This window comes from Chaetodon auriga, chromosome 12 (genome assembly GCF_051107435.1).
Source record: "Chaetodon auriga isolate fChaAug3 chromosome 12, fChaAug3.hap1, whole genome shotgun sequence".
Taxonomy (NCBI): Eukaryota; Metazoa; Chordata; class Actinopteri; order Chaetodontiformes; family Chaetodontidae; genus Chaetodon; species Chaetodon auriga.
The window spans coordinates 12,714,423-12,727,503 of NC_135085.1; the positions used below are offsets into that span (position 1 = coordinate 12,714,423).

At 45.2% G+C, this 13,081-nt stretch overlaps 1 protein-coding gene and 1 long non-coding RNA gene across 3 annotated transcripts; one reads left to right on the forward strand and one right to left on the reverse strand.

Moving 5' to 3' along the window:
• Nucleotides 1–701: 701 nt before the first annotated feature.
• On the forward strand, nt 702–13,077 carry vwa5b2 (von Willebrand factor A domain containing 5B2). 2 transcript variants are annotated; one of them, XM_076745581.1, is made up of 22 exons: nt 702–797; nt 2,237–2,403; nt 3,133–3,348; nt 4,123–4,348; nt 4,457–4,614; nt 4,945–5,076; nt 5,172–5,296; nt 5,381–5,557; nt 5,668–5,778; nt 6,444–6,646; nt 7,541–7,655; nt 7,907–8,092; nt 8,179–8,395; nt 8,505–8,845; nt 9,377–9,626; nt 9,717–10,058; nt 10,268–10,405; nt 10,550–10,678; nt 10,757–10,807; nt 11,381–11,492; nt 11,716–11,839; nt 11,929–13,077. In XM_076745581.1, exons 2-22 carry the CDS (start codon nt 2,265–2,267, stop codon nt 12,688–12,690), a joined length of 4,254 nt encoding a protein of 1,417 aa, XP_076601696.1. In that variant the 5' UTR covers nt 702–797; nt 2,237–2,264; the 3' UTR covers nt 12,691–13,077. The 2 variants fall into 2 exon arrangements, with proteins under 2 accessions (XP_076601696.1, XP_076601695.1); XM_076745580.1 differs by lacking the exons at nt 702–797; nt 2,237–2,403; nt 3,133–3,348 and having other exon boundaries at nt 4,191–4,348; nt 11,992–13,077.
• Nucleotides 4,609–8,246, reverse strand: LOC143329601 (uncharacterized). Its single transcript, XR_013077887.1, has 3 exons — nt 7,533–8,246; nt 6,507–6,654; nt 4,609–5,562 (listed from the first exon to the last, which is right to left on the reverse strand). It is a non-coding gene; the product is annotated as an uncharacterized LOC143329601 (long non-coding RNA).
• Nucleotides 13,078–13,081: the final 4 nt, after the last annotated feature.

Sequence of the window (13,081 nt, forward strand, 5' to 3'; positions counted from 1 at the left end):
GCTGCATCTTTGGTCTCACCTACCCACGCCTGCTGCTGCTGCTGCTGTCTGACTGACCTGTTGGAAGAGGCAGAGCACATCACCCTCCCTCCCCTCTCTGGCTGAGCCATTAGCCATGAATTATGGTGCTGCTACCATCACAGCCAATTGTCTGGATGAAAAGCAGGCTCTGCCTCGCTTACCGTTGTGTGTTAGCTTGTGCCTGAACAGCAGGTTCAGGATCATAGTTTCTGATCAGCACTGTGGCTCAGGTCAGAGCAGGTAAGCAGATGACATTTCACTTAGCAGGAAATGCAGGTTAGTGTACAGCTGTATGTTGGTGATTGATCACAGCAGTGAGATTTCCAGGTCTGCTGAAAATGGACATTTTAATTCATATTTACTGTTTGTCTGATGCAGAAAATACATTTTATGTAGTTACTCAAGATTTTGGTTTGATGTGTCATGATAGTCTATGCATGCAACAATCTGTTAATATATATAAATTTTCATCCCAGATACTCTATTGAGCTATAGTTGTGATATCATATCTCTGAATATATGACTGTACTCTGTTAAATGATTGTTTTCCTTATAGGGCAACTGGTGGATTTGTAGAGAGAGAGAGAGAGAGAGAGAGAGAGAGAGAGAGAGAGAGAGAGAGAGAGAGAGAGAGAGAGAGAGAGAGCGAGCAGTATCTGTTACCAGGAAAAGTCCTACCCTTGTATCACTGGGAAACCCGCGAGCAGATGTGATGGTGGAGTGATGCAGAGACTGGACACAGAGGCAAATTATCAGACACTGCACTGAACAGTACAGTAAGTGTTCCTGGGTGATTATTTTGCTTGTTATCTGGAGCTTGTAACTGACATAAGGGGATGACTGCAGTGTTGCCCAGAGCTAACTCTTTGCCAGATATGCGACTGCAAAACCCCAGACGGAATAATTAAACCTCACAGAGGAAATGCAGAGTTGTCGTTCTGTAACATCTGGATTTACTTTCAAAGCTTTATTCTTGAGACAACAGCTACTGCAGCAACTTGTGCCAAAATGTGTTACTGAACGTTTTTCAGATTTTATTTTGTAAATGTGTACATTTAAGTTTCAAATGGAGCTTTACAAGGTTACCATATGTTGATACACTCTAATTAAAACCAGACATGCACGCACACACGCACACACACACACACACACACACACACACACACACACACACGACTCATTCATGTGTAAAGAAGTCCTTATCTGTCTTTTTCCTGTGACAAAGCTGAACAGACAGTCTTTCAGACTTATTCTTCAGCTTGAGCACAGTTCTGAGTCTCAGCAGTGTGCAGAGAGGTGCTGTGCTGTACTTTTCCTTTTGTTTGTATTGTGACAGCATCAGTTTGCCCTACTTTAACAAACCAGGCATTTATTTGCCTGTTATGAGCTGAGAGCACGGTAGCCAGATGGAGACTGTTGATCTTGTTAGAAAGGTAGATGTGAAAAAACCATTACATGGACCACAGCAAACACACACGCACACAAATGCCCACGTGTGCATACACAAACACACATGCATACACAGACACACACACATGCACACGCACACACACACACACACACACACACACACAGTTTTTTGCAGTTTACCATCCACTAAGCTGTGATTTGCGCACTGGTCTCTGCACCTGCCGCACTTAAACTTATTAAGAAGTCAATCATGAAGAATTATTGCATTCACCTCGAGTTACAGAAATGGAAGCTCTGAACCAAAGTGGGATTAGTTGGGTGTTTGTTATCCCGTATAGCAAAGACTATAGTCTACCGTTTCTTACCATCCTACCGTCGCAGTTGACTCAGAGTAAGACAGTTGTGCTAAGTTCAAATGGATTTGCATATGGGTAGACGACTGATTACATATGTTAGGCATGATGGATAATGTAGTAAGTGCTGACCTGCAATGTTAATAATTGACCAAGCCTCTTACACTCAAACTACCACAGTTGGTTGCTAAGAGCCTGAGGACAGGAGATAGCATTTCCAAGAGCTGATACATATAAATAAATATCTGGCAGGTATATATACATATAAATGTGACACCAATAGACATTTTAGACGCTTTTAATCAATGCAGGAAAAATCAGGTCTGATTTACAAAGATTACTGTGATTGAGCCACGAATGGAAAATGAGGGAATTTAGATGCACACTCACATATTCTTCTTCCCGTCTACTCAGACCATTTCAGTGTACCTGTGTTCTCATGCAACCGGCAGAGTCGAGGCTTGTTGCTGCCCGGGAAGGATGGTGGGACTGAGAAACTGCTCTACCTGGGAACCATTGCTACTCAAGGCCTCCTGCATCAAGTCGTGTGCAAACGGCTGTTCCCTGGGCATCACCGCATACCTTACCTATGCCAATGCTGACATAGAGTCTGTAGAAGGTGAGTGGTGGGATGATACACTCTTAGAGCAAGTTGAACTGAACTACATTTTGTGAGAAATCTAGGGCCTGGTTTGAGTCGGAAGAAAAATAACTAGACAGCCCTCTTTATTCAACCTCAAAACAATATTTTTTGTGATGTCTGCATTTAGCACAAGTAAATTGAAAACAGTAGAGGGATAAGGATTGACCCTGGAGGAACACCACTGAACATTTGCATTTAAACAAACCGTCCCATTTAAATTCAACTCGATCTATGCTCAGGCGCCCCTATTGGTCAGTTGGTTGGGTGTGCACCCCAAATATTGAGGCTATCAGTCCTGTACAGTGGCTGCAGGTTCGACTCCCACCTGTGGCTCATTTGGTGCATGTCGTCCCCTCTCTCTCTCTCTGCCCCCTTTCCTATCGCACCTTCAGCTGTCTCTATCATAAAGGCTAAAGAGCCCCAAAAAATAACAATAATGACAAAAATATCAATAACAATAACATTTGAAACATTTTTTGAAAAACTGCTGTGTCAGCATGAGAGCCATCACAGCAAATTCATTTGGCAGATGGTTATGTCCAAAGCAGCTACAGTGAAAACGTCAAACGAAGTTAGAGACTTTGGAAATGCCAAAGCAGATCTTTATCGTGCTCTAAGAAAAATATCTATTGTTTTTTTAAATATGTTAAATGTTCTGTGGTTTGGTAAAGTCTAAACTCATTGTTTTGTGTGACAAACATCTAGGTGTGTTCGTGTACCCTCTTGGGGAAAAGGAAGTCGTGGTGGGCTTTGAGGCTGTGATTGCGGGCCGGTTGGTGGGGGTCCAGATCCAGAACCGAGGGAAATTGAAGGACTGCTGTTTGGATTGGTGCCCTGGATCTGGATTTGAAGGTCCCTGTGGAAATGGACGGGAGTGGGGATGCTGTGGAGGATCCAGCCTCGACATGCAATGCACCAATGGTGAGGAGGGAGGATGGAAGATTACTGTAAAGGAAAGAAATCTTATGCCTGTATAATTATCTGATATGATTCCAAAAACTCATGATATACTACACATTTAGCTTTCAGTTTAGAAAATTAAAGCTGGTGAGACTTCCTGTGTTTTGCTCATAGATAAAAAAAATGTAATTTGGTCTATAAAGCAGCAGAACTGCAAGTCATTTCAACCACTGGTTGAACTGTGGTCTGCTGCTGTAATGATCTGGTTTCTGCATGAATGTAAATATAACTGCAGTAAGTCCCTTCTTTGTCCCGTTTTAACCTCACTGAGGGAAGAGAGGACAGACAAGGGAGGCAAATAGATTTGGCTGTCTGCCTAATGGTGAAATGGCATTCACTTAGTACAAGCATAAATCAACTTGAAGTGCGTAGTATTTTATTGGAAACAGTGATATCATGTGCATGGAGTAATTTCAACCATACAACCAACACCACACAGATTCAAGTAACCCTTACACAGCACTGGGTTATTTTCATTTCAAGGCATGAATGAATTTATTTGGGACTGCACAAAACAGACTATGAGGTCAGAAAAGAAGGAAAGTTAAGCTTTCTTGTTGTTTTTTTGCTGGAGAGAGGGTGGTCTTTTAACTTTTCTCATCCCCGATTTAAATTTGATTTAATAAATCTCTTGTGGGATTCATGGAAAGAGACATCTACATTTCAGCAAGCACTGGACTCTAATGTACAAGTAATTGTTTCATGATGTGAGTAAATGTTGTATTTCTGCTTTAGGACATCTCATCCTGGACGAAGACCTTGAAAGAACCACCTTCATTGTGGGCACAGGCGTCATTGGTCCCATGGATATCGTGTCCGTTGTCATAAGCACCACGTTAGAACTCCCCACATTAGAAAATGGAGCAATCCGTATTGTCTACCCAACATTGCTTACTCCGATCGTCACTGGCCAGATGACTTCCAGCAAGAGTGAAAATGAGGGGAAATCTGAAGAAAATGGGTATTTACGTTTGGACTAACTGTAGCAACACAATTTGACCAGACAATGTACATATCAGTAAATTAGACGCAGTAAGGACCGAGTGCTGTATGTTGTTCTACTCCTCAGACCAACCAGCTGTTTCGGTGCCGCCTCAGGAAAACAAGACCGGGCTCTCGACTCAGAGCAGCAGTGTGCCCATGCCATCTTCACCAGTCCAGCTGCCAACCTGGCACCCTATGAACTCAACTTCCAGCTGCTGGTCAGAGGGGCCTGCCTGCTGGCCGGTACTGCGTTTCTTCCTCAAATATCTTTGAGTCAGTGAACCACGCCACAGTGGGCAGTAGTGGGCAATCTCATTACAGTATAAAATCAATGGGTTTACAGAGAGGGCCTGAATCCAAACACAGCCAGAACACAAAATCAAAAGGGACACAAGGAAAACTTATTCTCTTCCAGTGGTATGTGCTGTAGAAACTGAAAAAGCATGCTCAAATTCTGAAAGAGTCTGCAGGACTGGTGTTGATACATCTTCACTAAAAAAGCCACTGCTAAAAACACATTAAACCCTATGAAAACTCTCACTTTGTCCTGTTTTTTCCTGAACTGATTTGTAGGCTTGGAGAGTCCCACTCACGCTCTGAGGGCAGATGCAGACCCCAGTGCCCAAAGTGCCTCTGCTACCTACATCACCTTGGCACAGGAGCATCCATACGACAGACACATAGAGATCATTCTGCACCTCAGCGGTGAGCGACTGAAAACTGTCCCAATGGTTTTCCCCTTCCCTGTTGTGTCATTTTTTTCCCCTGATAATTGAATGTGACTCAAAACTGTTCCACAGAACCTCACAGCCCATTGGTCATATTGGAGAGAGGCAGGCTCTCATTCATCCAGTATGAGCAGCAGATCTCTTCACGCCGTGATTTCATTCGCTGCACTCGCAAGGATTCAGAACCTGAGAGGAAGGTCAGTAGATACTCACACTTGCTTTACTGATGTCTCACACGTGCCACAAACTGACATGCTAAAGTTCCACTTGGGCTCCTGCAGCTGGAGTTCGTGAGGAAGCGATACCACAAAGACATTCTGAACAGCCCCGTCTTGATGCTGAACTTCTGCCCCGACTTGCTATCAGAGCCTCTGGAGCTGCACAAAGCCACCAGAGAGCTGCTGTTCCTCGTGGATCGCAGTGGTAGTATGAGTGGCACCAACATCCGTCGTGTGAAGGTGAGCTACAGGCGGGATAAAAATATACCAATGAACCAGAGTGCTGTTGGTAGATTTAAGCAGATACATTGATCTGGCCCCATCCTGTCTATCTCCTCTTCTTTCCACAGGAAGCCATGGTGGTGGCACTGAAGAGTCTCCCCTCGGGCACCATGCTCAACATCGTGGGCTTCGGCACCACCATCAAGCCTCTGTTCACCTCCAGCAAGCTCAGCACTGATGTTAGCTTTACACAATGACTTTGTTTAGGATAGATAATTATCTGAATCTGTCTTGTTTTAAGGATTTTCTGTTAAACAAATCGTGTTATTCTTCATTACATATGAAGTGTTTTCAGTGAAAGTTGGCACATGGAGCAATGGGATCGTGTTCCCTAAAAGCAGATGTTTTTCAACCACATAGGACTACCTGTTCTATTTTGTCTACCATCTAATCAGGCAATAGGTCAGTTCTTTGGGTTGCCTTAGTAGCAGAGTATCAGGTTTTATCCAGACCAGGGGCTGCAAGGACAAACAGCCTTTGCACATACTCCCGACCATATGGTGACCTTTCATGCATTTTCACTAAGGCAGGACATGTCCTCCATCTCCTCTCCTGTCAGGCATGTTTGTTCACGGTGAGATTTGAGGGGGTTTTAAAGCAGGTGCTAATGTGTGTATGTTTGCTCTCGCTTTATTAGAGACACACTGATTCAACTCTCTGCTACCCTCACAGGGTAATTGGGGCATCTGATATCAAACAGTGAATTTATCTCGACAACATAGGTGTATGTTTGCAAAGGCGACGTCATGCAGTTGGACAGGTGTTGTTTGATGCTTGCCTCTCCCAGCTTTACTGTAGATCTGATAGCATCTTTCCTCCTCTGTTTCTCTCCGCATCCACACAGGTCACTCTAATGCAGGCATATGAGTACGTCCAGAGGATGAGAGCCGACATGCGAGGTACCAACCTGCTGGGGGCGCTGTCCTGGGTGTACCAACAGCCCATGCAGCGCTCATATCCTCGTCAGGTCTTCATCATCACAGATGGATCCATCAGCAATGTGGCTAAAGTGCTGGAGCTGGTCCGCAGAAACACATGTGCTGGCAGGTACTGAGCTGAAAGTAAACCACCAATTAGATATTTGGCACAAAGAAATGGATATCTAATATGAGGCAAAAAACATGTACAAAATGGACTTTAATTTGTGTACTGCTAACAAAGATTTATTCTGAGGCTGCCATGTGATAGGACATTAAATCACTGAGTGTGACAAGGAAGCAGAGAGGAGTGGAGTGCAGGCAGAACAAGGTGATAAATATGACAGAGACACCATGGGAGAGGATAGAGAGGAAGAGAGAAACAGACAGAAAGAGAGGGGACACAAGCAAATGGCCATCTTGAAGATGTGAGACCAAAGCGCTGTGGAGAAAGAAAGAAAAGAAAAGGGTTGAGGTATTTTTCAGCCCCGCCCAGTAATCCAGTTAAGTGCCTTCCTCTGCAGTAAGAGTCACGCCCCTCCGGTTCCCCCCAGGCCCTTCAGCAATGTACAATAACTCCATTTATCTCTCATTAGTATTCTGCTATTGGAGTGACTTTCTCCACTGTATTTTGGCTGTCCCTCCACACCTTTTACACGTTTGTTGTCTTGTATTTTGGTCATGTTGTGTTTTCAGTTATTCTGTCCCCTGCTCTTTTCAAATTCTCAATTAGACAAATAACAAAAACAGTTTTGTCTGTTTGATGACTCCAAATTTTCTCCTTCCTGAGACTCATGGAAGTCTCTGAATACCCTTATGTTTTCACAAACAGATACTTATTCAAGTCTGAGTTGTTGGGAGAGGCTGGTACTTGATTTGCTGCATAGTGCAGGCAGTGCATCAAAGACCACACTGGAATAGTCGAAAGTGAAGATAATTCTCACATAACAGTTGTGGTATCATAATTCGGTTTTCTCAGGGGATGTGATAAAAACTTGATAGATGTACTGAATCACCTCTGCAGATGCTTTGGCCTGGGCCTTGGTCCCCGAGCCTGCAGGAGACTCCTGCAGGGCGTCGCCAAACTGACAGGAGGGACGACAGAGTTCTTGGATGACGAGGAGAGACTCCAGCCCAAGGTCAGTACCATTGCAGCACCTATTGGAGAAAATATGAACTGCAGAAAAATTATAAGCAGAATTTTACATTGGGAGGTAAATATATACAGCTTTAGTACTGCTAGCAGTGGACAAAATTTAGTCAAGTACTCTATGTAAGTACAATTTTGAGGTACTTTTGCTTTACTTATCACCTCATTTCAGATGGAAATACTATACTTTTTACTCTCCTAGATTTATCTGACAGCTGCACTTACAATCTTTATCCCCAGTTGATCAAGTCTCTGAAAAAGGCCTTTGAACCTGTGCTGACTGATGTGCGGATTGACTGGTACCTGCCGGAAAACATGGAGGCTTTTCTTTCACCCAATGAAATCCCTCCTCTCTACCCTGGGAGTCGTCTGATAGGATATTGCACCCTATATGATATGACGAATTTCAAAGCAAAAAAGACAGAGGTACTACTAGAGTGTACTACATTATTTAAAAGTATGTTTGTGTCTGCGTAGGAAAACAGATCTAATCTAACTGTCTTATTTTATAGTCTCAGGGACGGTGCTTTAAAGGTGTTCATCGTGGCTCCACGGGTTCAGTTTTTGGCCAGTCAAATGATGAACTTTCACCTCCTCCTGCCTCTGAATTAATGCCTGTGGTGACATGTGCAGATGGCACCGACTTGGAGGAGGCACTGAGAGAGATTTCCAGAGAAATCTCCTCTGAGTTCTCATGTGCCAGAGACACAGAACCTGGCACCAGCCCAGGTCTGTCATGCATCAGTGGATCTTGCAGTGAATATATACCGAGTATGCAGAATCTGAAACTGGACACCTCATGCCATAGTGGCTGACATTTAGCTTTTATCGTCTCTAGGTGTGGAGCTGCACTGGTCCAGTGACGTGAGGAGGAGGATCCAGGAGAGCTCTTATATCCAGGAGCAGTACGTCCTCACTCGCTGCTCCCTCAGCAGCGAGCGGAGTCTACAAACACAGTCCCACTCACACATACATGCCTCGTCCAACTCTGACTCTGCAACCGGTGTCTTTCTGCCTGACCCTCGCTCCTCTGGTTCAGTGCTGGATACAGGCTCTCTCCCCCAAGGCCTTGAAAAGATGCCCGCTCCGGAACAAAGGTCATCCCTGTCTCGCTGGGCAGACTCTGCGTGGCAACAAAATCTCTCAGAGATTCAAACCCCTGACAACAGGCCAGAAAAGGTAACAGAATCCCCCTAAAGACGTTTTTTGTGGTCCTGCTGCCATAACTTAGATGCAACAAGTCATGAAAATATACCTCCACCCCCGCTACAAAATAGTTTGACAGCATAAAATGTTTTCGTCTATCAGTCCTGTGAATCAAAGATCTTTTTTTTTCTTTCTCTGCCCACTTCTTTATGACAAACTGCAACAATAATGGTGGGAGCAATCCATTGTAGAAAATGAAAGATACCAATTTATCCACCGACACAATAAACCAAACACAATAAAGCCACAAGACATGTTTTGAGAGAGGGGTGTAACCTCTAGCTTTGTGACTCTTACTTGACAGTCATTATTGAGGATTGTTGAAAAGTTCAGGCACACAACAGAGGTACATCACAGGACTTCATTACCCCTGGAATGTACAAAATATCACAAATACACAGTACCACACAATACCAGAAGTAGCAGATCACTCTAATGTATTTCAATCTTAGACATACTGCCTAATAATAGGCCTAACAACTTTTGAACATGTTTGGTTTTCAGTTTGACAGCCGGAGTGGGCGTCTGGATGGAGGTGAGGAGTGTCGTAGGAGACACAAAGCACTGGCCCGTTCAACCATGGCAGCAAGGAGTTTCTCGTCACCCCAGGGCGAGCTGGAGATGCATCGCCTGAGGAGAGCTCTGGAGAGGGTCTCCTTTGACCAAACACTGGGAGGGAAGTTGGAGGAAAGCGATGGGGAGACAAAGCCCCCATCAAGAGGGACACTGTCCCACAGAAGCCTCACTGACTCCAGTAAGCTTTAGTGCTAAGAAAAGCAGGATTATCCTTCCTGCCTTGCCTCTAACAAATTCCTAGCTCTTTCTCTCTGACTCTGACCCTCAGATGGACTCCTGTTCCCTGCCTCTCCTCTGGACTGGGACAGCTTCACAGACCCAGAGTACCTCTTTACTGCTGTTCCCCCCGAGGATCCCCCGCCGGGCCAGTGCCGCTCCCTTATTCACGGCATGCTGAGTGGCAGACCTATGTCCTGGGAGGTCACTGTGGACCTGGGACACCTCTGGACCCCTGAGGGCCAGGAGACACCAGCAGTTGAGGGATGTGGAGGAGGAGGGGAAGAAGGAAGAGGAGGGGAACCATGGGAGGAGATCATTCACCAACTGACTGCTCGCTCAGTTATAAGGGACTTTGAGAAGATGGCCGAGAAGGAGAGCGACTTTGGACATGGTGAGGTTTGACTTCAGATGCTTATCTCGCTGATCTGTTGACACTTAATTTAAATCATATTGATTGACACATCTACAAAGGGAGCCTGTCCTCATGCATGGAGTCCACCGTGTTTCTACAGCAGCCCAGGCTGTGGAAATTAGCTATTTTTTGTACCAGGTTCTGAACATTTTTATTCCTGCGTATTTCTACCCCTTACTGTTTCCTAGGTTCAGCAAAGCGATACCGTATGAAGGCTATCCAGACCAGTAAGCATTGTAACATCATCTGCATGTACACAGCCTTCACTACCACTGATAGCAATCCCAACAAAGGCTTGCCAGACAGCATGGATGCCCAAAACACAGGTGTGACTTATTACACACACAGAGACAACGATGTTACATATAAAGTGTAGTCTACTTGTGACAGAGAGTACTATCCAGTCTGAAAAGTAATTATATAATATCTGAGAAAACAGTGTGTGTGTGTGTGTGTGTGTGTGATTTTAGGGGTGCATTTGGGGAACAGGCGGAGTGTCCAGGCTGGCAGTCGCAGGCAGAGAGCCTATTCTGTTGGTTTGGGCAGGCGGCGCACCAGTGGAGACAGTGAAGAGATCGAGGATACCTGGAACTCTACAGGTACAACAGGCTAACAGATACCACCACCCATTTCTGCTGTCAAGACTTTAGGTCATCAACAATCTTTGTATCTCTCAGACAGAGATGACACTCCTGCGTCACCCTGTAGCCTTACATCCTGGGACTCTAGTAAGTATTACAGTCGTCTCGATCAGTGGAAACATTGTAGTATCAGTCTCAAGGTTAGAGGCATCTGACCAGAAAGGCAGTGCAAACGTCCAGGTGTGTCTGTATGGAAGGAGAGAAATCAGAGCTGCTCTCCCCTAACTAAAGTATACACATACGCAACCACTGAGGTTGTTCTCAAAGGACCAATTCACCCAAATTAGAAAAAAAACCTGTTTCTCACCCCTAGTGGCATCCAGCCATGCAGATAGTTTTGGTTTCATTGACCCAGGTTTCTGCCTTTGCCCCAGCACAACAAAACTGTATGGACTTTCTTTGTGGTGCTCCCAGCACGGTACTTCAATAGCAACATTTCTTTCCAGAAGCATTGGAAACATTCATCCACAAAATACACTGCAAACCATTTTTTAAGGGGCTAATTCTAAAAAACGTGTACAGCAAAGACAAAAATGTGTTGTTTTTTTTGTCATGTCATGTAAAGGGTGAACTGAGCCTTTAAACACAGCCAGGGAACATCTTTTAATCACTGTGCTGATGAAATAACACTGTTTGTTTTATTCCACACTGCCGTCTCAGGTGTAGGAGGCAGTGCCTTCTCTGCTACAGCCCCAACAATAACAGGTGCCCCATGCACTCGTTCACAGCGATCTATTGAGAGCAAGTCAATGGAGAGCTTTTTTGGTGCCAGGTAAGACTTTCACGTTGAATGATGCACCTACAGTTTGGGAACAGATATTTTGGTCTCTTTGAGGGTCTGTTATTTGTTTCAAGCTGCTTTAAAACTTGTGCCACTCATCCTTTTGTGGCAGTGTTTGTGCTTGAATTACTTTGGAGAGAAAGCTCCTTTCTGTGAGGGCTGTCTACATCCAAATGTATATATTCCATATATATGTTCTTTCTGTGTATTCCAGATTTCCACTGGGCAGACTCAGGTCCTCTATTTCATCAGGAAAGCAGGTTCCTCTCAAGTCCCACTGTCTGTCTGCAGAGACGGAGAAACGACCTGAAATTGAAGCTCCAGACTACCTGCCCCTGGTGAGCTGTGCAGACACTTCCAACATATATATTTACCTTCACACAAGCGTGCACATTTATTAATTTGTGTCTATATGGTGTCAAATCAGGTGCGTCTGCAGTTGGCATCAGGAGCTTTTCTTCTGACAGAGATCTACTCTGACTGTGTCCAGATCCCCCTAGACCGCCTGAAGAGGGCTTCACCCTACAGCCTCCACCGTCGCAGCCTCAGCCCGCCCTTCCGCTGCACATCTCCCAGTGCTCCATCTTTATCCACCGCTACCAAGCCTTCTGGTGCTCCTACTAGTCACCATGTTACCTTTTCTCCTTCTTCCTGCTCCCTTGCCAAGCCAAGTGCACCTCCTTTCCACCACACTCCAGATGACACTCCCCTGATGCTGGAAGCACGGCTTCGTCGAAGACACCTGTCTGACAGAGACCCTGTCACCTCACCCCCTGACCTCCCGAGCTCCGAGGAGGGCTCCCTGGAGCTATCTGTTGGCCCCTCTCCGAGCCAGAGCCACGGCCAGGCAGATAGTGGTCGCGGATCAGAGACAGATGTATGTGAAGGCTCTTTGGGAGAGCCAGCTGACCTCCAGGGGAGCAGCCAGTTGGCTCAAGAGGACCTGGAAGGCTCAAGCTGGGCCACAGCAGTGGCTCTCGCCTGGCTAGAGCACCGCTGTGCTGGCTTCTTCATGGAGTGGGAGCTGGTGGCAGCAAAAGCGGACTCATGGCTGCGCTGTCAGGAGCTGCCCGAGGGAGTGGACCTGGCAGGGCTGAAGGGAGCCGCCAGGCAGCTGTTCCTGCTGCTACGCCACTGGGACGAGAACATCAAGCTGAACATGCTGTGTTATAACCCCAATAATATGTGACACAATGATCCCTGAGGAACCTGAGCCAGATCTACTGATTAACCTACTCACTTGTTACCAGTGATAGTGACTCCTAAGAAGCAAAGCTTTTACATGAAATAGTAAATCCTGGATTTTATCTGCAGGATCAACTAATACCATAATCCAGTGCCAAGTTCAGTCTAATATTAAGTTGCACATGAATGATGTAAGACTTTATATTTATGTGACTGGAATACCCTTTACATGACATAGACCAAGTGGCCTTTTATCATAAATATGCTTTATGCAATCACAAGAATGCCTTGATCATCTGAATGGGCTTTTTATAATCTATATGTAGACAGTATAATGCTTTACTTTGCCAAATGTATAATCACAGTCAGTCAGTGCTGAATGGGAATGATTTTGA